Source organism: Engystomops pustulosus, chromosome 3 (assembly GCF_040894005.1).
Source record: "Engystomops pustulosus chromosome 3, aEngPut4.maternal, whole genome shotgun sequence".
NCBI lineage: Eukaryota > Metazoa > Chordata > Amphibia > Anura > Leptodactylidae > Engystomops > Engystomops pustulosus.
The window spans coordinates 172,631,855-172,659,305 of record NC_092413.1 but is presented as its reverse complement, the minus strand read 5'-3'; the positions used below and the strand labels follow the sequence as shown (position 1 = coordinate 172,659,305).

The 27,451-nt window shown below is 40.3% G+C and overlaps 1 protein-coding gene across 1 annotated transcript in view; it reads right to left on the bottom strand.

Annotated features, from left to right (window-relative positions):
• The window catches only part of MINDY4B (MINDY family member 4B), a 28,512-nt gene extending 5,751 nt beyond the window's left edge, over positions 1 to 22,761 (bottom strand). The window contains exons 1-10 of the mRNA XM_072143028.1: positions 22,596 to 22,761; positions 14,659 to 14,777; positions 14,523 to 14,550; positions 7,462 to 7,629; positions 5,533 to 5,652; positions 4,509 to 4,603; positions 3,610 to 3,775; positions 2,783 to 2,848; positions 1,334 to 1,404; positions 1,174 to 1,246 (exon numbers count right to left, since the gene is read on the bottom strand). Coding sequence (XP_071999129.1) covers positions 1,174 to 1,246; positions 1,334 to 1,404; positions 2,783 to 2,848; positions 3,610 to 3,775; positions 4,509 to 4,603; positions 5,533 to 5,652; positions 7,462 to 7,629; positions 14,523 to 14,550; positions 14,659 to 14,771 — 900 coding nt within the window. The 5' untranslated portion in view covers positions 14,772 to 14,777; positions 22,596 to 22,761. The remainder of the gene's footprint in view (positions 1 to 1,173; positions 1,247 to 1,333; positions 1,405 to 2,782; positions 2,849 to 3,609; positions 3,776 to 4,508; positions 4,604 to 5,532; positions 5,653 to 7,461; positions 7,630 to 14,522; positions 14,551 to 14,658; positions 14,778 to 22,595) is intronic.
• Positions 22,762 to 27,451: the final 4,690 nt, after the last annotated feature.

Below are 27,451 nucleotides of genomic sequence, written 5' to 3'. Positions count from 1 at the left end.
GGCTGTATACTGGGGGGACTGGCTGGCAAAATACAGGGGGAGCTGGCTGTATACTGGGGGGGACTGGCTGGCAATATATAGGGGGGGCTGACTGTATACTGGGGTGGTTGTTTGGCTATATACAGGGGAGGGCTAGATATATACTGGGGAGGCTGGCGGTGGTATATGGCATAGTAGTTATATTCCTGTACATAAGGGGCAGTATTATAGTACAGTATGGTAACATTTACAGTAAAATGGACGATGGTAATGTTGTTGTTGTATGCCTTATGTTTATGAGCGACAGTTTTCCTGCTATATACCTGCATGTCATAAGAATTTAAATTAAAAAAGGACCATGTTAAATTCAAATCTGATTTTTTAAAAATTTTTACTGGTGTTTTGTATGCGTTTGGAAAAGGGGTAGTCTTATATGGCGAATATATCTTAAACTCTATATTTTAACAGGAAAGTAGGGGGGTCGTCTTATACACCAGGTCGTCTTATACGCCGGAATATACGGTATATATATTTTTTTTACTTTTTATTCTGCTTGAAGAAATGGCTCATTCACGTGTGTGAACATTGCTAAATTTTCAATGTTTGCATAACTTTATCTACTTGTCCTGTTCACTTTTAAGCTAAATATCTCACAAATCAATAGCACAGAAATAGTAGTCAACTTTGTAATATATTTTATTAAAGGAAAAATATTTCTTTGTACTATTTTTTTTCTAATCTTTTTTTCCTGCTTTCAGCAATGTGTCCAAATCAGTGTTCCCTCCTCTAGACACAGCTGAAAAACATAACTCTACAGACAGTCGCTGGATACATTTATCTCCTTAAATAGATTAATTGGGAGAGAAATATTCTTTTACCATGATAAAGGGAACTCCAAGTGCCAGGAAAGTATTGGCGATATTTCAACCATGTACATATTCCCACGCTTTTATTTTTGCACCAAATAAAGTAATTGCAATCCGTGGATTTTTTTGTTGAAATATTCTTTAGGTATGGAAAAAAATAATCACTATATATTGATCATTATCATCAGATATTGATATTAGATCATTAAATATTAATTAACAAATAAGTTTACTTATTATCACCTGCACTAAAAAGGAATTTTAAATACATGGAACTTCTTTAAAACGTTAGACTTAAAAATAGAAAGGAGAAACTTTGCAAAGTCACCTGTCGGACTGTGTAGTTTCCTAGACAAAAGTGTAAGAGTTGAGCTGTTGTATGATCCAAGTCATGTTGAATTCTAAAGAAACAAAAGTAGTATAAAAATGTAATTGGGCAATTCTGTAAATCACAGTTCGTTAAAACCAAACCAAAAATGTCATCTCACCTTGTAATTGTCCTGGAGAAGAGTAAACTGTACAGAAACAATATCACTCCATGGCTCCCCTCATCCTTAAACTAATATTAAAATACCAAAAAAGGAAACAACAACATTAACTTTACTGCTTTGAATGCATCACAGTTCATTTTCATTTTTGTCCATCAGGTGGCAGTACTGCTCAAGAGTAGCCATGTTGTTAGAGTCGGTTCTAAACTTAAAAGTAATTACCTCTAAAAATACCAAAAAGTGACAAAGCTATCTATAGTAGCTACCCAGTAGCTGTAGTAACAGCTCCCCACATAATGGACTTCTGGAAGATGCCACAATGTGCAAATGGAAATGAAACCTTAAAACATAAATTTAGAGGCATCATCAACAACAATTGAGGGGATTTATCATACTGTGACGCGTTTGATGTATTGTATCTGGCAGGCGACTGGCACTTGTGGTAAAACCTGCAAACATTCAGTCCTTAAAGTTCACAGACCATAGAGAGTAAGCAGGTGCCAGGGCCGGTCACACCTTGCTTTACACCCCCTTATGTCCACTTGTTGAGGAGGTGGCATAAAATTTAAAGAAATATTCGTATAGATTACTGATTATGTGCAAGTAACTGGTAATATTTCAGGGGTTTTACGGCAGAAAGCCTACACCCTGATAAATCTTCTCAATGGCCCAGATTTATCAATCGTTAGGAAAACTGCACTAAGTGCAACCTCGACAGTCAGCATCTGAGATCAGACTACGGAAAGCACAGCCCGATGTATTGAAGTAGCGCACGGCTGTAAGTAATGAATGCGCAGATGGAACTAATCAGTCGGGCGCCATAAAAATGCCGACACAAATGAGATGTGCGCCAAAATCTTACATGGGCTGCGCCTGTTTATCTTTTTCTTTTGATTTCAGAGCATTTTTTCCTGGTCTGTTTTGCGCCAAAAATTGTGCCTAAAAATGCCGACAAACTCCACATAAATGTGGCGGATGATAGGGAACATATAGGCCACACCCACTTATGCCAACAAAAGATGGACGAGTCAGGATAGTCGGAAACATCTATTCTTTCTGGCGCAAACACATTATAAATGATCCGCAACACTTTTGCACCTAAAAAAATGTGAGTTCCCGACACTTTTTTGGCACATATACTATAATACATCTGCCCCAGCGTGCGACACAATGCTGTAAATAAATGTGTAGCAAACTCCGATTAAGCACTAACACACTACTTTATGTGCACAATTTTTCTGTCTTGTTGGCACAGTGCACCTGCCACACAAAACTGGCGCAAACACTTCTTATAAACATAGGCAAGCTCCAAAGACTTACAGTGAGGCTGCAAGTTGAGATTTTTCTCATATTAAACAAAAATAATAATAATAATAATAATAATAGTAATAAGAGTATTAGTAGCAGCAATAATAACGATACTACTACAGTAATATTAATAATACTTACACAGTGTATGTGCGAACAAAGGAATGTCTCCAGTTTGTCTTTTTCCTCAAACTCAAATAACTGGAGCTGTTAAGAGGAGAAGAAAATTAGCAGCAATATTCTGAAACGTATTTCTTTGTTGAGTAGTTATTAAACCATATACTGTAAGACTCATTTCCCCATGATTTATGCACCCACGGCATATGAATAGCACCTTTCCAAATAAAACAGTGGAATATTCATGTAATGGACAAAAGCATTATGTGTTAGGTGTTTAAAAGCAAGAAGCTAAACAGAAAATGCAGGTTCTGAACAGAGCAGTCAGATTCTTTTAAAAATGGCCTGAGAATAGCTTGAGTATATGACACATTTGTAATTGAATAGTCATCGTCTTACAAGCCCTACATTATTTCTGTGCAGGCCCTGTTATGTGCAACAGTAAATAATGAATACTTTTACAGGTGTCCAGTGGCGTAACTACTATACATATTTTTATACTCACACATGCAAGTTACAATCATACACATTTATACACTGATTGATATATATATATATATATATATATATATATATATATATGCATACACCTCTTCACTTATGCACTCATGTGCACATATATAGAGCATATACACATCACAGACATATGCTGTATAAATACATCACATAATATGTTATGTACATACAGTATTATGCTGTACAAATGTGAAACATAATATATAAAAAATGGTGCACAGCCTCCATTCTTTAATGTGTCAGGTCAAATGATGGGGCCCCCTGACACCGCGGGCCCCATAGCAGCTGCTTTGGCTGCTACCACTGTGGTTGTTGCAGGTGTCGCTCATACATACTCTTTCTGTAAAATTATCAGTCTTATAGTCAGGGCTCTCAGTAAAGTAAGAGTCACTGGTGATGAGGCAGATTGTGGCTCTCTTCATCTCTCCAGTTGTCCAAAGGATATCCGCAATGGATGCTGCCAGGGCCCTTTCTTGTTGCTTTTGGCTTAATTCTGATAAACTAAAAGAGAAACACTAATTTTAATACTATTTATGTATGTGAAATACAAGAGCATCAGCCAAAGTGAGTCAGTGGGTCATTTAGATAAAAGTCTTTGATGGTAAAGTCTCTCAATCACCTTTAAAGCTACTCGGCAGTAACTCAATCAATTTACTGCCAAGTTTCTCCAAACAAGGAATCTTCTTTAAATTTGCAACAAAGGAAGTTTTGCTCATTTCTCTGGGAGTAGCACAACTACTATCAAAATGTTAGTAATAACTATCAAGGAAGAACATTACAACTTTTTCCACTGTTAATACGATTTAATGGGCGCCATATACTTACTCTTTTCAAAAAAATCTGTTTTTACAACATATCCACCACTGGGACTCACATCTATGGTGAGATTGAAGAATGTGGCTGCACAAAACCGCTCTTCTCCATTGAAGTCTATGGGAGTCTGTAGCAATTTTCAGTAGTTCCATAGACTTGAATAACAAGACGCATGTATGTGTGTGCACATCCCTTTTTCACATGGTGGTGAAGCAGGGCTCAGGAATCCACAATATCAGGAATTTTGTAATAAAACATATGACTGTCTGAGATGGGGAACATTATGAAGCTGTCTCAGAAGATAAAATCTTGTCATAAGTTAGGGTATTATAGCTTGCAAGGAACAAAACTGTATCATAAATCCGTCCCAATAATTTTCTATATGAAATGAACATTTATACATTTTCTCCTTATGTCTTACCTCTTTATAGAAGTGTATTCATGCTTATTCCTTGTAAACAACAAGTACTTTATGATGTGCGCTTGGACCACCAGTTGAATGGCTCTTGTTCCACCCTTAAAAATATAAATTTCTCATATTGTTATTTCCGAGATAATATTGTTAGCCTTTAAATGATATAAAATACAGCCTCTCTCTGCTGTAGCTACACAGACTGTTACACTGTTCAGTAGCACTTCCTCTTCCCACTATGTTCAAAGGAGCTAGAAACTACTGAACAATCTTCTCTCAGGCTCGAGAGAGACAAGCTCAGGCAGAAGGGAAACAAAAGAAGGACAAACACACCCAATTCAATGGGTATCTTCAATGCAATTGGACTTATATCAACGTATATATTAGGCTCACCTGATCGTGAAGACGAACTGACTTTTGGTTTTATCGAGAAATGTCTCGGTATGCTGCTGGACGTTAGATCCACTGCCAGAGCTGCCGCTGCGATTGCGCCGAAATCAGATCGTGTCCGCCAAAATCCCGACGGAATTCGGCGCAAAACAAAACGGAGTCCTTAGTAAATGAGCCCCATCGTTTTTAATCCATATGATGTGTATGCAGCGCCACTTAAAACTCTGAAAATCTTCTTGTGCCATGTATAGTCTTCCCACCATGTGCTAACACTACCTGCTGCTGTGATATTACAGCACGCAGAAGAAGGGGTGAAATCCTGAGGAACCATGGGGGAAGATACACTCTCCTGCACAGTGTAAAAGCCTGTGAAGCTACAGCATGGAGGGGCTCTGGTAAGTGGGATTGGCTCATTAATATATTTTTAAATGTTGAATTTAGATGGAAAGAAGCCATGGATAACAAATATATAAAGATTACCACACCCATGGTGCATGCATCTGTGAGTAAGTATCCCTGTGTTATCTTGCTTGATTTTGAGGTTAGATTTCCTTTAAACTGTGACCATCTTTACTATAACATTTACCTAATTTACCGATCATGTTTGATTTTGATGGTAGATGTCTTTTAACAAACCACTTACCTTCTCTGCTTCAATAGCGTAAGCCAGTTCTGAAAAAGCCTCCCTGAACTTGAAAAACGACTTTTTCCATTCATAGTTGAATGTTTGAAAGGTGTTTCCAAACAGGATTTTCCTCAGTGCCTTAAAATATCCAATAATATTTGTATAAAAATCACATAAATCATAATCTAAAAAAGTTTACCATGGACAATTCCCTTTTTTATATCCTGTCTTCATTCTTACCACTGTTAGTTTACCAGATAATCTGCTATAATCCCTGGGAAATGCACATGTTTCCATACAACAATGGCTGCAGTGGAGTAAGGATAACAGCTGGTTCCTTTCCTTGTAGACACCCTCCACTCCAGCTCATAGAGGTGGCACAAGTAGAGGACACTTATCTACGATGTCTATGTTCCTAAATGGAACTTATTATATAGGAACTTGCCGGAACAGAACTTTACATAAATATTCATTCCATTGGCAACTACACTCACCGGCCACTTTATTAGGTACACCTGTCCAACTGCTCGTTAACACTTAATTTCTAATCAGCCAATCACATGGCGGCAACTCAGTGCATTTAGGCATGTAGACATGGTCAAGACAATCTCCTGCAGTTCAAACCGAGCATCAGTATGGGGAAGAAAGGTGATTTGAGAGCCTTTGAACGTGGCATGGTTGTTGGTGCCAGAAGGGCTGGTCTGAGTATTTCAGAAACTGCTGATCTACTGGGATTTTCACGCACAACCATCTCTAGGGTTTACAGAGAATGGTTCGAAAAAGAAAAAACATCCAGTGAGCGGCAGTTCTGTGGGTGGAAATGCCTTGTTGATACCAGAGGTCACAGGAGAATGGGCAGACTGGTTCAAGCTGATAGAAAGGCAACAGTGACTCAAATCGCCACCCGTTACAACCAAGGTAGGCAGAAGAGCATCTCTGAACGCACAGTACGTCGAACTTTGAGGCAGATGGGCTACAGCAGCAGAAGACCACAGCGGGTGCCACTCCTTTCAGCTAAGAACAGGAAACTGAGACTACAATTTGCACAAGCTCATCAAAATTGGACAGTAGAAGATTGGAAAAACGTTGCCTGGTCTGATGAGTCTCGATTTCTGCTGCGACATTCAGATGGTAGGGTCAGAATTTGGCGTCAACAACATGAAAGCATGGATCCATCCTGCCTTGTATCAACGGTTCAGGCTGGTGGTGGTGGTGTCATGGTGTGGGGAATATTTTCTTGGCACTCTTTGGGCCCCTTGGTACCAATTGAGCATCGTTGCAACGCCACAGTCTACCTGAGTATTGTTGCTGACCATGTCCATCCCTTTATGAGCACAATGTACCCAACATCTGATGGCTACTTTCAGCAGGATAATGCGCCATGTCATAAAGCTGGAATCATCTCTGACTGGTTTCTTGAACATGACAATGAGTTCACTGTACTCAAATGGCCTCCACAGTCACCAGATCTCAATCCAATAGAGCATCTTTGGGATGTGGTGGAATGGGAGATTCGCATCATGGATGCGCAGCCGACAAATCTGCGGCAACTGTGTAATGCCATCATGTCAATATGGACCAAAATCTCTGAGGAATGCTTCCAGCACCTTGTTGAATCTATGCCACGAAGAATTGAGGTAGTTCTGAAGGCAAAAGGGGGTCTAACCCGTTACTAGCATGGTGTACCTAATAAAGTGGCCGGTGACTGTAGTACAGATATAAGGAGCAGGTGGACACCTTGATATAGGAATGTTAACTGTACGACAAGTGTTTACACCACATCATGAATATGTAATGCTCCTTTAGTCTTTCTCTGTACAACCTCCCACTGACTTGCTTGCAGTAATAACATTCTGCTTGCTCTGGTGCAACAGATAGTATTTCTCAGGTTCTTTGTTGGTCCTGACTTAGATTTCATCTGTTGCTTTACTGACAAGCTCTGCTTACCATGGCCATTTCTACTGAGATGGGTTGACCTCCGAGGTCTGATGCTATTATCAACTCTCTTGGAATCGAATAGAAAATACTACCAGGAAAAGTCCCATGTGTCTTGCTGCTTGACGTTTCTGCCCTCTCCTCACTTTCCTCATCTGCATGGTAGTGATCTTGGTTTGTCTTTAAGAATAAAACATTAAGTAATCACTAACTTGTTCACATATTTAGCATATACCATAATTATATAATTCTAACAATAGTATACTGCAGTAAGTTAAAGAAACTTTTTTTCTATTCACCACAACACTCTCATCATATTCTTCTCTCATTTTTCTCTCAACCAAGCCACTAACCCCCATCATTCCCAGGCCGTAGCTTTTTAAATTCCTCTCTACTTCCCAATACTTAAGATCTCCTCCCATCATTAACATTCCCATCTTCCCAACTTAATAAAAAGGGAATAAAAAGTTGCATATACGCTCAAATGCTACCATTAAGAAGTACAGATCCTCCTGTAAAAAAAAGCCCTCAACTTGCTCTGTCTAACTAAAATAGCAACGTTAAGATGCAATAAAATGCAAAAGAGAATAATTTTTAAATAAAAAATTATATAATCAGAATCCATTATGATAAACCAGGGACACTAACTCATAGGTCCAGGCACTGTGACTGTGCTAATCTTCTTATATTTGTTATCCTTGGCCTCTTTCCTGATAAAATCAACTTTTACCCTAGTCCCTATGTGATCTGGCTTTACGGACTGTTACACTGTCTCACCCTTCCCCTTGTTCCATCAGCACTTGTACACTTCCTGCTGTAATCTCAGTGCTGAGGAAGCGGGAGGGAGAGTGAGACAGTGTAACAGCCTATAAAGGCAGATTACAGAGGGGCTAGGGTAGCCTGTTAGGCTCATTTGCATAATTTTAAGTGTTAATTTTACACAGAAGAAGACCACGGATAACAAATATAAGGAGATTACAGAGTCATGGTGTCTGGATCTATGAGGAAGTGCCCCTGGTTTATCATTGTGGATTTTGATTTCCTTTAATGAAAAGTGTTTTTATTGTTTAACATACTGTATATCTAAATTAGGCATTGCTGGAATAGTACAGAACTTAAGAGTAAAAGCATAATGTTATTTATAACATACAGTACATATATGTTTAACATCTCAAATTAAAATTAAATGGCATCATTTGTACCTTGATATCAACAATGGAAAAAATAGCTGCGTCCCCTATAGGTTAGGGCTAGAGATACATGGTGAGTGTAATGAAGACAATGGGCTCATGGATAACAGACAGGACAATGAACCCTAAAACTTCAGCTACGCAACAGCTCTGCCTGCTGGTCTTTGCATATCCTAGATGATGTGGGACAACCACGAAGACGGTCTCTTCCTGCACCAAAGTGTGAACACATAACAAGTACAAAAGCTTATACACAGAAGAACAGTCAAGAACGTAAGCCAAAAATCAAAAAATGTATAGCAAGCAAAGACAAGTGAGCTAGCAAGAAAATCTTTTACAAGCCATTAGGATAGCTCACAAATGGAATTTATTAGTTTAGGAACTCTTCACCAGGTGAGAGGGACAGTGCTCTGAGAATGAGAGAGTTAACGCTTGCTGGTTCAGAGAAAAGTCTACAAAGTAGATTCACTCAGAAGTCCTGCCAAAGAGCACTATTCAGACTGCTGACTAAAAAGAACCAGATAGAATTCAGTGTCTACTCAGCTTGACAGTACGGACTGTATAAGACCCAGACATAACAATGACTTTGTTTATTACAAAATGATGACATTGTTTCCATGAAGCTGCAATTACTGTGACTCTGAGTTCCAAAATAAACTGAGACCACTAACTATCTTTAGTGACTGAATATGGCACCCACAAGGGTGCCATCATAAGGTTTCATTGGGACCGCATTCCCTTACATTGCAGAGAAAAATGGCGTTCAGATAAAAAAGACTTATAAAATTAACTGTATGGGGTTTGTGGGAGGATCCATTTAAAGGAGATTTCTGGGCTTAAAATATTGATGACTTTATAGGTGATGAAGATTTGTAATTTGTGTCAACTTTTGGGGGTCCAACACCGAGTACCTTCCCCCAGGTGTAATGGAAGCTAACAACTCTGTTTCCTGTGCAGTGGCTGAACTGAGTCATTGCAGCTAATCTCCCTTTCAAAGAAATGGGAGCTGATCTACAGTAACTCTGTCTGTCCACTGCGAAGAGGACAGGGATGTCTGCTTCCTGTTCCTCTCCATATTTGTCAGCTTTTGAGAAGTGTTATACTCTCAAAATCCAATATTGGTATCTAGTCAATTAGCACATTCTTAAATTTTTTACCCAGAAACCTCTCATTAATCTGTTGTAGTCATTTTAAAGTTAAATAAATCCCAAGCAAAGGGGGAACATCACATTGGAAACTGCTACAATTTTGACTTGCGATCACTTCCATGCTATCTACTCTTCAAAAGCATTCCCTTTGGTTTACTTGTAACTATGATGTCATCAGATCTAGTGACATTGTATTTGTTTTAATTTGTAAATCATATATTGATATAAATATAAACAGATTATTTGAATCAATATATGAAATGTTACTATGCAAATATTCAGACAAAGTCTAGTAGTGATAGAGACAGCAAGGATCAAAACATAAAACAATAGAGATAATAAATGTGTTTGCATTTGGGACACATTTTCCTTGTTCAATTTCATATTACAGTCCCGGTGATAACGTTCAAGTCTTTTCAAGGGAGCAATTTGGAATAACAAAAAATGTAATATAATAGCTAAATGTTCCTGTTCCTGTTCCTCAGACAAACTAATTTCATACATGTTAAATATATTTATTGGAATGAAGTGCAATTACAATAATCTATAAGCAAAACCCTCACAATCCTTATAGACATTTTAAATTGCATTGCAAGAAAACCCATACATTTACTTAGCTTGAACCTGAATGAATACTAACCTGCTCATACCGTGAGCTGTCACTTACAATTGGTTTCTTCCTGATGTCTTCCTGCAGTAATTCAATGTAACTTAACTTTGAGGTGTCTCCATTCAGGTGGACCTTTGCACAAATATTCATAATAACAGTGTAACAGAAGAAGTCACAGATGGAAGCACTGGTGATGACTGATAGTGAAACTATGGCTGTTCTCCCAGTGCCTGCCAAGATACTGCCTTCCCGACTCTTCTCGATTACCAGATAACAGGACACTTTCAACCTTGTTGAATGGATAAGCTGAGCCATGGATGCAGGTGTATTTAACAAGACTGCTTCATGCAGCTCCAAACTCAAATCACCAAAGGAATGCTGATAAATCAGGGAATGCAAAACTGAACTTTTATGCCTCAAAGATTTCATTTTTGATTTCATTATGATGTAAAAAAGTGTGTTTTTTTCACAGTTTTGTCTTTTGTATAACAATTTGCATTCCCATGTATACAGATATCTAGGTGCTGCTACATAGGCTGTCTACAAAACTTCTTTACACTGCCCATATTCTAACAGTTAGGAGTTTGTTTGCAAGCCTGGTGATCTTAATAGCTAAGGTGGAGGGATGTGGGGAACATTTTTATAATATACCTCATTTACTAAAAAAATTCAGCTACTCCTTCCCATGGAGATGCATATTCCATCCGCTACCGTGTTTGTTCATGGAGGCTGCGTTAGCTCACACCTAATCTCCCTGTGTTTGGCTAAACAGCTCTGAGAAGTGAAAATTAGCCCCTTCACTTTCAACTTGATATTTGAAAATTCTGCTCATAGCATACTACTGCCTGGAAGAGAGCAGAAATGGTTAACAGTTACAGCTGTGTAACAAACTCAAGAGGGGAGAGAGACCTGTCTTCAATCCTGCAGGCAGATTTGCCATAGCACTGTATGTAACTAAGGGGCATGTTGCAGCCTGTTTCTTTACAAACTAAAGAGAATTTCTTAATGAAATATATCAAAAATCATCTAAGAGGTAATTTACGCTTTAATGGTTTAGCATGAGCATCTTAGGTAACCTTGTATATTGAATTGTTTAATATTATTATGTGTGCTTGTTTAGATATAGAAAGTGTAAACAATGTCAAACTGATGGTCTTGGGGAGGGAAGAGGGCTATGTCTACATCCCCAATGGTCTAGGGAACCGCAGGGATTCACAAAAGCAGTTCTTTTGTTCTAAAGGGGCAAACTAATACCTGGTGCCAACTTACTCCAAAAAAACAATGCACAAGGCTCAGCATCTCCTTCCTCCTCTACACTGATCTTAAAGATTATTGCAAGCAATGAAGAACAAAACACACATTGCAGCTCTGTAAACTGTGTTTTTTGTGATCAAGTAACTGCTTCTTGAAACTGCTAGCTTGAAGAACCACATTTACCAGCAATAACTTGTCATTGTATTCTGTATGATAAAATCAATCTCTCACATGGTTTAATAGAAATGTTTAGTTCTCTCTACTTAACAACAAGCTATTTGTGCTTACATTTATGCGCACTTCTCTGAAATGTGTTGGCTTTAGCCTTTCTCTGTTCTCACCATGCTGCCCTCTGCATGTATAACTTCCAGTCTCTCAGTGCTACAGCCTGTCCTCATGGCGTCACCCACTGTGCCTCTCTCTCTTATAGTCTATCTCACTGACAGACACAGGGAGAGGGGATGGGGGTGAGCAGAATGAGTCATAATCTTATCCTTCAGCCCCTCCTTTTCATCAGTGTTCAGACAATTAAACAGAGATCCATGGAGAGTTTACAGACAGCACCAAAGTATTCTGGACTGCTGAATCACTTGATGAATATTCACGGATTATTATTAAGGTAGTAAATGCACTTGGGCAACCTAGGTAAAAGAGTGGCCAAACCATTTTAGATCACACTATTGGATTGAGGTGGGAACTGTGACTGGGCTAATGTAACACCTTGATTTTTTTCTTTTTCTGTGGGTGTGGTTGTTGTTATAGATCATGGTAAATTACGGACATCAGAGGAGATCATCTTTGACTAAACAAGGGAATGTATCATTGTAGTTAAGTCAGCTACCGAGAAACTAGTTGTATCAAAATTTGCAACTTTCGTGTGACTTTTCCAAAAAAAAAGTTGCAAATCCACTGCAGATGTTGACAAATCACATGCCACTTTTATTGCAGTGTTCGTCAGTCTCCGTCAGTTCCATAGAGATTAATGGAGCAGAACGGACTTGCGTCCGACAGAGGTACCATAGACCCCCTCATTATTGTGATCTGTGGGGGTCTCATCACTGAAACCCCCACTGATCAGCAAATTAGGACCTAACTTGTTTTTTGGAAAAAAAACCCTTTAATACTAATTATCAGTGATGAGTGAACCCGTTGAAATTCAGAAGTGTTGTTGGTTGTTAGCTGTTTAAAAGCTGACAGCATTGCACACCGCCATTTTGGGTAAGGTCATTGGGTAGTGGCGATCCTCCCCAATATGGCAGCACCCTGCACCGCCAGCTGGTTGGTGCCGATGCCAGCAGCTGCCGATAATTTAAATTACTTTGCAAATGGCATTGGAAGAATTAGGTTCCAGCACCATTCAGAATTGTGCAGTTACTGTCAGCCAAACAATTTCATCTATAGAAAGCTGAAAATCCATTCATGAGCCTATAACTTTTGCTTTTTAAGTTTCAAGATCCGCATCTCTCTTCAAGAACATTGAGCTATGTTTGGTAATTGGTGAGAAAGCATCGCTGAATATTGGCAGGGAACGGACAAAGCCTGAAAGCAGATGTAATTACATTCGGAAACATTGGGCTGGCTTCTCTTTTCATCTTTCCATTTGTAACTTCTGTGTGAAGCAGACATCTGTTATTATAAGTTATGCTTCTCTGCACAATGTCCTGCTGTGAAAATGTTACAAGCAGATTCCCAGATAGTGATGGGAATTGTCCCATGCTCATTTGTCATTAGTTACTAATATGCATTGCCCAGAACTCATGTAAATAATATAGAAGGATCTCGTGGGATTGCTATGTAAAGGAAAATATGATCTTACTGTGTTAATTCTATGAGTTCATTCATATTCAAGACAATGGGGGGGAATTTAATTCTTTATTCGCTGTATATTCAGCTAATAATAATAATAACCCTACTATCAATTCTATCCGTTCTACAGCATCTTGGAATCACTGATGAATCATTTGGAAACCCTTCTCCGGGTTCTTTTTGTTAAAATGCTCTTGTTTTCTGTGTATACAATTTCTAGTACAAAATTTTATTATAGAGATCTATATAGGCCTTTGTACCCTGTCGTCTGGCACTGCTTCTAATGAGGTATATTTTTGTAGCATGGCATGCAATCACCTCTATTAGGTAAAGCCTATCTGTGCCATCAGGGAAAATTTTTGGTATGTGAAGATAAAATATTTGTCAAATGAATGTTAGGGACAACATATTATAGATATCGGTCACATAGCATTGTCTTAGTCTAAACTGATAGAATATATTCACATCGTGTTATTGTAACATTATATTGTATAATACAGGCGGTCCCCTACTTAAGAACACTTGACTTACAGACGACCCCTAGTTACAAACGGGCCTCTGGATATTGGTAATTTACTGTACTTTAGCCCTAAGGCTACATTAAACAGCTCTAACAGTTATCAAATGTGTCTGTAATGAAGCTTTATTGTTAATCCTGGTTCTTATGACAATCCAAAATTTTTAAAATCCAATTGTCACAGAGACCAGAAAATTATGGCTGGGGTCACAATTATAAAATATACGGTGCCGACTTACATACAAATTCAACTTAAGAACAGACCTGCAGAACCTATCTTGTATGTAACCCGGGGATTGCCTGTATTACACAAACACATCCATTGTTTATGTACCGGAAAAGGAGACTCCTCTAAATTTATGGGCTAGATATATCTGCTTATATATTATGCTATGAATGCATAGATGTATAGATTTTTAGATAAAAATCTGCGTTACCAAAGATTAGATCACATAAACAGATATGACTGCTGAACATCTTACAAGTTATACATTTTTGTCACCAAATCTGCAGAAATAAAGATTGCCACAAAAATTGACTTGATTTACCTGAAATCCTGGATTTTGGATCTTCAACCTGTAAACAACAACAAAAAAAAACCTATCAAACATATTGCAAAGTGTTCTTGGAACAGCAAATCAGAAGCTGCGTCATTTACCCTCCAAACAGGACGGATCACCTCACCCTTGAGAACTAAATATTGCTCTCCATTTGTCCAGTGCAGAAATTTTGGTTGCAATTTCTTCCAGTTCCATAGGTTTCAAGTTGCGTTCTCTGCCCAATGGTCTCCGCTCCATGTGAAGCTGGTAGGAACATAGAGAAGCAGAATAAGTGGGTGCTTCTTTTATAATGGACAAAAAAGGTTGATATTGCATCCCCAACAAAAGCCAGCCAGAGAAAGCTACTGACAAAGTGTCAGCATTGAGAGAGGGATGTAAGCTCACACCGACACCTCATGATTAAACTTTTATCAGAGATGGACGTACTTGTCTGTTCTTTTCCCTCACACTACAAATATAGAGCATCAACCTATTTTTTTTAACAAAACACAGGTTTAATTTTGTCTGGGACTAAATATCTGTTTCCTCTGGATCTGAATAATTTAAATGTGTGAATTGTGCTCACAGAAGAGATTATTTATGTCTTATTGAGTTCCATTTCACCATTACAAAATGAAAATGAAGATTGATCCGTTGTGACCTTAATACACCTACACTATAATCGAATGAAATCAGATGATAGCACAATATGCACAATATGTTGTGGTAAAGTAAATGTGATAAGGAAATCTGTTGAAGTTATCACCATACAAAGAAGCAAATGGTGTTAGGCATCAGCTATGGAGATCAGTGTGACTGCAATTTTTTGTGTGATGTTAGTTTAGAGGCAGAACTGAGAAAAATGTATTTATATTCCAGGATGGTAGCTGGACTGGAGCACTCTGGTGCTCCACAGCACTGCCCTTCCCTGCTACGAGGAGCTGCTGTAGCTGTCTTCTGTATGTACTCCAGTAGTGACTCAGAACACAGTGAAGGGACTGTGCTGTGGTCAGTGAAGAGATCACAAACAGCAGTGCAGTGGAGTGCTTTAAGTCCAGCTACAATCATAGAATATAAAGGCAATTTCACAGTCCTGCTGCTACTAACAACATGTACAAAGGTATGGTCACAAAGCACTTTCGGGTCAAAACTGATGAAGGATTCCTTTTAATATATTATATCAAGTTGATATGAATTCCAAAATCATTGATTGATTTGAGTAATAGTGCTGGTTTAACTTTTTACTGATGCAAAGCATACAGGTATAGCATGCGCTGTTGCTCCCCACCAGCGTTGCCAAGGTGGGGCAGGCCTGTGCAGTGATCAATTGCCACAATAGCCAGAAGCATTTCCAAGGCTCACAGGCCTGCCATGTTAAAGGGGTGTTTTCAATTCAGCAAATTAATGTTATTGTTTGTATTATAAAAATATAAATAATTTTCCAATATACTTTCTGTATTAATTCCTCATGGTTTTCTTATATCTCTGCTTGCTGTCCTGCTATAGAAAGTTTCTATGTTTACTACTAGTGGACAGAAACCTGACCAGGGTCACACAAGTGCTCGGCTCAGTATAACACAGAGAGTAATCAGAGCTGTGTGATATAACGAGCAGTGCACCTGTGTGACCATGGGCAGATTTCTATCCACTGGAAGTAAGCAATGAAGCTTTCTATAGAATGACAGCAAGCAGAGATCTAGAAAACTGTAAGGAATTGATACAGAAAGTATATTGGAAAATTGTATAACTTTTTATAATACAAACAATAACATTAATTTGCTGAAATGGGAACACTCCTTTAAGGTCCCCATGACACCCTGCCAGAGGCAGCACGGTATAATGGTTGGTTACTCTGTGCATAATGCTTGAATATAATACAGGCAAATGGAATCTAAATAATGAAAGGAATTGCACAGTCGCAAGCATTATATGTGGAATGAAAACATATTATAGCATTTGATAATGCTAATGACTTGTTTATTACATGACAGAAGACAAGTGAATATTTAGTGAATTTATTGTGTTTTAGATAAGCAAGTGATGAAAGGGGCCCATCCGCATAAGGGTGAACTATAGGTGGATTTGTTTAGAACCTGGTGAAGGTAAGTCTTCCTGCCATGGCAATGTAACACAGGTTCTCAGGAATGTTTGGCTCCCTGGTGGCATCTGCTACAGTTAAAACCTTTAGCCCTGCTTGTATTCAGGTCTGTCATAGCTGTGATAATGCCAGAGGACAAAAGCAGATTAACAAAGGTCTGCACACGAATGGCTTCTCATATTGCACTTCCTCTTCTCTGTTATCTTTCAACATATTGTGAAAGCTTCTGAATATTTAGTTATATGACACCAAAACAAATTTCACAGGGCCCTGGCTGTCTTTATTTGCCTGTGTTGTAGCTCCATAATGCTTACTGTATTATGCATCTTGATATATGTTGTTACACAATATTGTAGTTTGGTAATACACATGTACTGTAGCAGCAAGCAGAATTTACCTGCACCCAGGGCCCAAAAATCAAGGAGAAACCACAGGAACAAACTAAACACCATGAAAAGACCAGAAGACTTATAAGCCCAATACTACCTGCAGATGTTAATGATTATCCCATAGGGGGGTGCACACAATGTAAGACATGTAATACTGGAAAGACCCTTGAACCAGAGTTCATTTTCAATTAGTCATATAAATGATGGATGAAAAGACAAGAATAACATCCTCTGTGAAAAGAAAATCATAGCGTTCTTCAAAAGATCAAAAACCTTTAGGACAGAAAAGGCTGAAATTGATGACAAAATGACCACTTTATCATAAATGTAAAATCAAAAAGAAGTTTAAGAATCACAGAAGTAGATATGCCTGAAAAATATCAATACAATTTAAAGTGACCCTTCTATCATGAAAATGCAGTTTGCTTGTTAAAAAGAAGGAGCTGAGTTGATTGTTCATAGTGTTGTATATGCAGGCAGCATGTTATAGAGCAAGAGGAGTTTGGCAGATTGTACATAACTTCCTGTCTGCAGACACCATGTTATAGAGCAGGAAAGGCGGAGCATATTGTACATATTGGGGCACATTTACTTACCCGGTCCAGTCGCAATCCAGTGGCGGGTTCTCCGGCGCTGATTCGGGTCCGGCCAGGATTCACTAAGGTAGTGCGCCCGATGTCCACCAGGTGTCGCTGCTCCGCTGAAGTCCGCCGGAGTACACTGGAGTTCACCATCCGTTGCTGGGTTCAGGTAAGCGTGTGTCAAGCGACACATTTTTTTTCAAAAATGCGGCGGTTTTTCCAACAGCCACACCACCGATTTCCGTTACGTGCATGCCGGCGCCGATGTGCCACAATCCGAGTGCATGCGCCAAAAACCTGGGGCAATTTGGCGCAAAATGGTAATTTTTGGGAAACACGGCGACAAATAGGGATTTAGGCCCTTAGTAAATGACCCCCATTGTCCTATATGCAGGAAGAATGGCATGGGCAGGATTTGCTGAGAATATACCGTACACAGTGGTGCATATTTACTAGGGCGGCATGGTGGCTGAGTGGGTAGCACTTTTACCTTGCAGCACTGGGGTCCTGGGCTTGAATCTCACCCAGGTCAACATCTGCAAAGAGTTTGTATGTTCTCTCCGTGTTTGCGTGGGTTTCCTCCAGGTCCTCCGGACCAATTTGACATGCTTTGTGCAGCGCTGCGTAATCTGTGTGCGCTATATACATAAAGAATTATTATTATTTAAAACAGTGCAAACTATACTATATGGGCAGTTTGCTTTTGTATAGTGCAGGTTGAGCCAGATTCATGAAATGTGGCGCATGTTCTTCATGAATCCGGTGCTCCCTGCACTGCTCCAACACAGTGCACCAACTTTTTTTTGGTGCACCCTTAACATGGGGCATGTCGTATCTGCAGGTAGCCTGTTATAGAGCAGGAGGAACTCAGCAGATCGTACATAGTTAGTGTCTTGTGTGAATTCTATTGAGAAAAATTACAAAGTGGACCATATTTATCAAAAACAGTGCAAACTGCATCCACATCCCCTTGAGGAAGCGACGGCGAAACGTACATCGGGGTGCTGCGGTGGTGGTCTTGAGAGCCCTGTGTTAGAGTGGTAGGCACTTATACATGTAACACCCTCTTTTCTCATTTGGGCAAATTGACCATTGGGCTTTGGTATCTATACAAATATATGCATTGTGCTCTCTATATTTACTCCTATACCTACTGAGGTGGATTTGTGAATTAATTGACCACCACCGCTTATGTGTGTTTGTTGTTGTGTATCTTAGGTGATGTTTTTAAATTGTCTTGTCCTTTTTGGTTACCTTGTGGGAATAAAATGTGCGTATTGTATTTTATTGTTTCATGTATTGTGATCTTTGGTTAATGTGGTCCTGTGTACTACTATTGCTATTCACTTGCATTAGGTACAGTTTGCCGGTGAAGGGTGCATGGTGCGTCAGATTCAGGAATTGTGGCACACGTTCTTTACTATTCTGGCGCCCTGTGCACTTCTCCCACAGAGTGCATCAATTAACATTGGTTTTCCTGGGCTTTTTTGGTGTAAAAAAGTCTCAAAGTAGTCACATTGAGGGTTTTTGAGACTTTTCACTGCTAAAAAGTCACATCACTAATCTGGCCTAAAAATAGAACTACTGCTAGTGCTACACCGTGCAAAGCCAGATTCATGACTTGGGACTTTGGCAAAATGTTTCATAAAACATTTTTACTCCATAGTTACTCCAGTCCCCTGCTGGTCTATATGCTGAGACTTTTTATGCATTATGAGACTTTTTTAGGACTTTTTAAAAATAAATTCTTTGAGCCAAAGCCACTGTAATGAATCTGATGTGCAGTTTACACTGAAAAGAACGTGCAAAGTCAGGCAAAAAACTGGTGCAGGGGCTTTAATAAATGTGGGCCAGTGTCTTAACTGTACACAGCATGTTATAGAGCAGGAGAAGCTGAGAAGATTTTGCATAGTGTCCTAGCTGCTAGGAGCATGTTCTTGAGCAGGAGAAGATTGCAAATAGTGGGGCAGTTATTTTGGCAGATTAGGCATATAACACACCCCATTCCTGTGTGTTTTAAGGCTTTTCCATATGCCAGGCAAGAGTATTTATATGGCGTGCTGTATTTACTATAGTCTCTGCCAGCAAACTAGTGGCAACTATAGATAAAATCTCCACTAGGTCAGACAAGCTTTAAGATCCCGGAGGCTCGTGTCTCTTAGTAGACAGCGGGGGTAATTGCTGCTTATTATTGAAGGGTAGAGTTTATATCTTTTTTAATAGTTTGTTTTTCTACATAATGCAATGTTGTGGAGGATATTTTAACAAGAACCTAGGGAGCTTGCTGTTGTCACATTTCTTCCGAATGATCCATATTGAAGAAGTTATCGGCTGTTATAGTCGTATTACACATAAATAGCGTCTAAAGCTCAGTTCTTCATTCATGGACACATTGTTGGCCGTACTCAGGCTGCCCAAATGTATTAGATTTCAACAAAGATTTCTGTTACTAGGAAACAAAGAAGCAAGTAACAAAGTATCCAACTTGCAAATACAGGATACTGCATTAAATAATTAACACGCTGTGCATGCAATGTTTCACATTGTTACAGCAGCTACAAACAGAGTTTATATTCAAGGTTTGCCATTATTTGCTATGTAGGTAGCGGACAATTAAAATAAATATTAAAAAGGCAGCAATTTTAGGCCTTGCATTACAATGGCATTGTAGTACTACAGTTTTGCGACACATAGGGTATCATTTTTTTTTAAATAGACAGCAGTTCATCAAGTCCTACCCATAAATCCTGTGTAGATGCAGAGGAAGCCAAAAGCACCGTACAATTAGCTTAAAATATGGAAAGCGCCTTTCCCACCCACCCCAAGTGCAATCGCAATAACTCCCTGGATCAACATCACCTAATTACAAATAGCTTTTTGTCCCATAACCTGTGATATTTTTGCTCTAAAGAAAGACATCTTGGCCTCTCTTGAGCATGTACAAAGTATCTGCCATAACAACATCTTGTGGCAGAGATTTTCATAGTCTCACGTCTCTAACAGTAAAGAACCTTTGTCTATGGTGATGGTAGAACTGCCTCTCCACTAGGCATAGAGGATGCCCCCTGTGTATGGTGATGGTAGAATCGCCTCTCCTCTAGGTGTAGAGGATGCCCCCTGTGTATGGTGATGGTAGAATCACCTCTCCTCTAGGTGTAGAGGATGCCCCCTGTCTATGGTGATAGTAGAACCGCCTCTCCTCTAGGTGTACAGGATGCCCCCTGTCTATAGTGATGATAGAACCCCCTCTCCTCTAGGTGTAGAGGATGCCCCCTGTCTATAGTGATGGTAGAACCGCCTCTCCACTAGGCATAGAGGATGCCCAATGTCTATGGTGATAGTAGAACTGCCTCTCCACTAGGCATAGAGGATGCCCAAGTCTATGGTGATAGTAGAACTGCCTTTAAACTAGTCATAGAGGATGCCCAATGTCTATGGTGATGGTAGAACTGCCTACGAAAAAAGGGGGGGAGGAAGGCACTACAAAAAGTATGGTGGTCAACGCATCTAAAAACCATATGCAAGAAACAGAAGAATCAGGTGGATGCGGATAAACCAGTAATCTTTATTAATAATATTATCTATATAAGGGCACATGAAGAAACACTTAAAAAAGGCACAGATGTGACTGTGTGGATAATCACAGAGCTAAGCCCAGAACCCATCCTATACAGTGCAAGCCAATGTAAACAATGAGCTATAAATCAAAATACTAGACCTAAATCAAGGACATATGGTGCAAAGTAGGTAAAACGATGAATGAAGTTCAGTCCAAGTGGCCATTACCATATACTGCCCCTATAAAAAATCAATGCATGGTATGAGAAGTGAATCCGGTACAGGGTGCAGCAAAAAATAGGGCGAGAGACACAGACCCACGAACTGCCTCTCCTCTAGGCAGAGCAGATGATCAATGTCCATGGTGATGGTAGAACCACCTCTCCTCTAGGTGTAGAGGATGTCCATATCTATGGCGATGGAAGAACCATCTCTCCTCTAGGTGTAGAGGATGCCCCATGTCTACAGCGGTGGAAGAACTGCCTCTCCTATAGGCATAGAGGATGCCCCTGTCTATGGAGATGGTAGAATCACCTCTCCTCTAGGCATAGAGGATGCCCCCTGTCTATAGTAATGGTAGAAACACCTCTCTCCCAGGTGTAGAGGATTTCCCATGTCTATAGAGATGGTAGAACCACCTCTCCTCTAGGTGTAGAGGATGCCCCCTGTCTATGGTGATGGTAGAATCACCTCTCGTCTAGGTGTAGAGGATGCCCCCTGTCTATAGTAATGGTAGAACCACCTCTCTTCCGAGTGTAGAGGATGCCCCCTGTCTATGGTGATAGTAGAACCACCTCTCCTCTAGGCGTAGAGGATACCCCCTTGTCCTTGCCACAGGCCTAGGCAGACAAAGATCTACCAACATCCTCATGTCTTTACCTCACTTTCTCTGTCTGCTTATCTCTCCATCTACATACAATTGAAAGACCTTTTGCCTCCATTCTTCATGGACAGTGGTTATTGTATAAATGTTTTACTTTTTAGCTTCTCATGTAGTACAATTGATAATTAATATTTATTTAATATCATTCTTCCTCTTAGTAAAATCAATTAATGTCCCTCAAATGTGATCACCTGAATACAATTTTTTATTGATATGGTTGCTTAGTATTTTCTTGGTATTTGTGGTTATATTTCCTTAGGTTATATCCACTGCATTGTGTCCATATAGACATGGTTTCCTGAGATACTGTCCATAACAGATGAAACATACCAAAAATCTCTTGTATGTTTTATGTCTGATTATTCTGCTGTCAGTCTGCCTTTTGATACATTACTATACTATACTATACTATGGAATGCTGCTTCTTTATAAGAATGACCGGGCTGTGATATGTATTCGCATGTAACATTCTTACTATGACAATGCTTTATTCCTTCACGTTTGCACGTTACATTTACATACACAGAGAAGGATTGCAGCCAAGGACATTATACATGATAACATTTAACTTACACTTTCTGCAGGTTTGGATGTGACACTGTGTAGGTTAGGAGACAATTGTTTTCATCATCAGCGCTTCTGTGGGTATAGGAAGGCTTGATCTTGTGTGGAGTTCACATATGTTCCTTCCCATGGAATACAATGGGTTATGGAGTGACTTTGGAGTTAATGTCGCAGTATATGTTAGTGAATTGAAACGTGTCCCTCCCACTGTCACTATGGATACACAAATGCTTCAGCTATTAGTTTGTCTTTGTTCTGCTATGAATCATGAAACATGACAAAACGTGAGCACTGAACTCTTTCAAGGACGTGACTGAGCAGCCTCCGATATATAGAATCAGTGGTTCCGACTAGTTTCATCTTTAAGGACAAATGTTAACCCCCAAAGAGCAGATGATGAATTTAACAAAACTTTTGGAAGTCCTGTGCCACATAGGTTAGAGGTAACTTTAGCTCAAAGTCATTCCCCCACCCTGGGCCGGCTCCAGGTTTCAGTGGGCCCCTGGGCGACAGAGCCTCAGTGGGCCCCTTAGCAGTGAAATGTGGTGGCATTAAAAACGCAGAATCTTAAGATATTAATATACAGCTACCCCCCCCCCCCCACTGCTTCATTACACAGCACCCCAGGCTTTATTTATTAATTAATATACACCCTCCAGGCTCCATGAATTAATATACACCCTCCAGGCTCCATGAATTAATATAGACCCTCCAGGCTCCATTAATTAATATACACCCTCCAGGCTCCATGAATTAATATAGACCCTCCAGGCTCCATTAATTAATATATACCCCCCCAGTGTCCATTAATCAATATATACCCCGCCAGGCTCTATTAATTAATATATACCCCCCCAGTGTCCATTAATCAATATATACCCCGCCAGGCTCTATTAATTAATATATACCCCCCCAGGCTCCGTTAAATAATTAATATAAACCCACCCCATGCTCCATGAATTAATTAATATATACCCCCCAGGCTCCATTCATTGATATATATCCCCCAGGCTCCATGAATTAATTAATATACACCCCCAGGCTCCATTCATTAATATATACGCCCCAGGCTCCATTCATTAATTAATATATACCCCCCCAGGCTCCATTAATAAATTAATATACACCCCCCAGGATCCATTCATTAATATATACCCCCTAGGCTCCATTAATTAATTAATATACACCCCCCCAGGATCCATTCATTAATATACACCCCTCAGGCTCCATTCATTAATATATACCCCCAGGCTCCATTCATTAATTAATATATACCCCCCAGGCTCCATTCATTAATTAATATATACCCCCCAGGCTCCATTCATTGATGTATACCCCCCAGGCTCCATTCATTAATTAATATACATCCCCTTTAGGCTCCATTAATTAATATATACCCCCCGGGATCCATTCAGTAATTAATATACACCCCCCCCCCAGGCTCCATTAACTAATTAAATACACATTATTAGTGGCCAGGAAAAAAAATAAACGCTAACTTACCTCAAGGGCTGCATGCGATTTCTTCTTCATCTCTTCTGGGGCTCGCCGCTCTTCTGCTACATCTTCAGCACAGCGTCTACTGTGCAGCACCAGGGACGCTGGCTGCGTGAAGTCATCACGTCCAGCGTCCTGCACAGCAATAGGCGCTGTGCGGCAGAAATACATCGGCGACGCCGATGCAATTATGTTCTGCGGGGGTCCACTTGCGGTGCCGCCCCCTGTCAGCCGCGCCGGCAGTGTGAATGAGGCGCATCTCTCAATTACATCAGCAATAAGCATGCCGATGAGTGTTCTTATCTTACCGATGTGTGTTGTGGGCCCCTCTGAGACCGGGTAAGCCGGGTGCTGGCGCCGGCTATGCCCCCACCCCAAATGCATCTCATTCGGTATTCACAGGATAAGCATGCTTTTTTGACTGATTTGACCAATAATCTTAATTGAAACTGGTCAAAAACGCATGCGTTTATTGACGGACTGCAAAAACGCGTTCAAAATGCCTCGTGTGCCATCACCCTAAGTCACAGATCCCTTTGGGTCTGTTGTCTGGGACCTTCAGTAATCAGAATGGGTTGACTAAAATCTGACTGATAACTCATTGGGGGCCATGTTTTTTTTCTAAGGTGCAAAATTGAGACTTTTGGCAGGTCTTTTTTGCGCCTGATGTATGATCATGTCTTTTTTCTTGTGATACATGTTTAGTCTCAAATCCACATGGGCACAATTCATGCAAGAGGGGAGGGTGGTTATATACAGGAGTGGACACCACTGTAAATTTTGGATTTAAGGCCATGGCCTGCATTTTAAGCACACTAGTCACACCGCAGGGAGATGCTGATATTTGAGGCTGCAGTCATTTGAGGTGGTGTTAACGCATGCGTTTACAAACACATCATTACAGTTGAGAAGAGGAGATTTGCCTAATTATATTGCTGTCAACATTGTGATTACAAAATGCATGTGTTAACGACATGTTAACAGAATGTGTGTTATCGCAGTGTTAACATGCATGTCTACATGGCTGTAAACATGGCATTTACAAAACACATGCAGTAACGCAAATCTGCTCTTCTCAACTGTGTTAATGCCACGTGTTACTGCACCCTTAGAAGTAATTAATACATTTCAATAAAATTTTAATGCAAAAATGTTTATATAAAAAAAAACTGCCCAAACTTTCAGTGCCCAACAGGTTTATGAGAAAAATTGTAAACATTTGAAGCATGTGAAAAAAATTCCAATTTACATGTTAAAATGTGCAGCTTTGGGCCTAAAAAGTCGCAAAAATAAGCAAAAAAAATTGAAAGGTCGCAGGGTACATTTGGAAAATAAAGATACATAAGACACTGCACAACGTGCAGACAAAGGTGTACATGAAAAACAACAGAGTATGCAGTGAAAAGTGACAAAAAGAAAAAAACTGGCAGAAATAAAGATACATGACCCCATTTATTTCTACAGGGCTCCTAAAAATCACCATTTTCCAGCCTCTTGGAAGTGAATGGAGCACTGATGACACAAGGACAACATGGGGTTAATTAACACCGTGAGCTTTATTAATATTGTAGGCCCCCCATTTAAAAGGGTGCTGTTTTTCCCTTTCAACGCTCAGCCGTCGTTTGCTCCCCTCATTCCAAAAGCTATATCTTTGTTAACAGAAATGTACGTGGGCTTGTTATCTGCAGGACAATTTTTACTTTTTAGTGGCACAATTTAAAGGAAACCTACCATCATGGATCTACCTAATAAGTAAGATCCGATGGCAGGTTCCATTACTAGGAACAAGTCCTATACTTTTTATTTCAAAATCTTGAGTGGCCGATATCTTGATAAAAAGTTTATCCTGTATATAGGAAAAGTACATGAAGAGGCTACTGATAGAGCAGAACTCCACACCCCAGTAGTTTCTTTGTAGCCCTCCTACCCTATCTTCAACTTGTCCAAGAAGCCGATGGGTCTGTGCATACCCAGTAGCCGCGGCTTTGGAGCTGAGGCCATGCAGCCTTGAGCGTGTGCTCTGTGCATGTGCAGACCCATCGGCTTTTCGGACGTGTGTGCACAGCTTCATCAAGCTGCGAGTTGAAGATAGGGTAGGAGGACTACAAAGAGGCTACTGGGGAGTGGAGTTGAGTTCTGCTCCCCAGCGCGGGTACTCCACTCCCTAGTAACATTTGATGTAATTTGCATATTTGCCATTTAGGGACGTGGTGATACCTAACATGTTTGTAATTTGTACTGTTTTTTTAATTTTATATGTGTTCTAGGAAAAAGGGGTTGATTTTAATTTTTTTAAGGCTTTTTGAGATAACTATTCATGGCAGTTATACGAGTCTCTATGAGACTGTAGGCTGCCATGGCAACCAATTAGCAGACTCCGATATTATCACAGGGGTGCCGATCGGCCATCCAAGATTGCGGCACCAACGGTAGACAATTTTGGCAAGCCATTGTGTGCCTTCTTAAATGACATCTACCACCAGGGTAAAGGATTGTAAACCAAGCACACTGACATACTGGTGTGTTCCCCAATCTGGCAGGATCCACTCTTCTTTAAGCTTCATATGCCCTTGATTTAAAAAAAGAAAGGCTTTAGAAAACATGCAAATGAGCCTGAGGCCTCCATTAACATCCATTCCCTATGGAATTGGATGTCATCCCAGACAACAGTTACCGTATTTTTCGGACTATAGGACGCACAAAAAATCCTTTGATTTTCTTAGAAATCAAAGGTGCGCCTTATAGTCCAGTGCGCCTTATATATGAACCGTACATACAGACAACAGCTGCCTTGTGTCACGGGTGCTCCCGCGATCCCTGTCTCGGATCGCGGGTGCACCCGTGCCTCCCCGGGGTCCGGTGGCCGGCATCTCTTACCTTCCCCGGCTCCCGTGGCGTCCTCTGCTGCTCCTGCGGCTCGCTAAGATTTAAGGGGCCAGTGCACCATTAATTGGCGCTGGCCATTTAGCTAATTCTATATAAGCCTGCCTCTTCCTGCAAGCCCTTGCCGGATCATTGTGCCTCACAGCCTGAGAGAAAGCTATTCTGCGATTTGCCTGCGATTCCTGCGTTCCTGTGTCTTCTGCGTTCCTGTTTCTCCTGTGTACCTGACCTCCTCCGTGTTCCAGTGTTACCTGACCTCCTCCGTGTTCCAGTGTTACCTGACCTCCTCCGTGTTCCAGTGTTTCCTGAGCTCCTCCATGTTCCTGTGTTACCTGAGCTCCTCCGTGTTCCCGTGTACCAGTGTTCCTCCGTGCTGCTGTCCTGTGTGCTGTGTTCCCGTAACCTCCTGCTTGGACCTCCTGTTGCTGACTCTGGACCTGACTCTGACGTTGCACCTCTGCCGCCTGCCCTGGACTTCGACCACG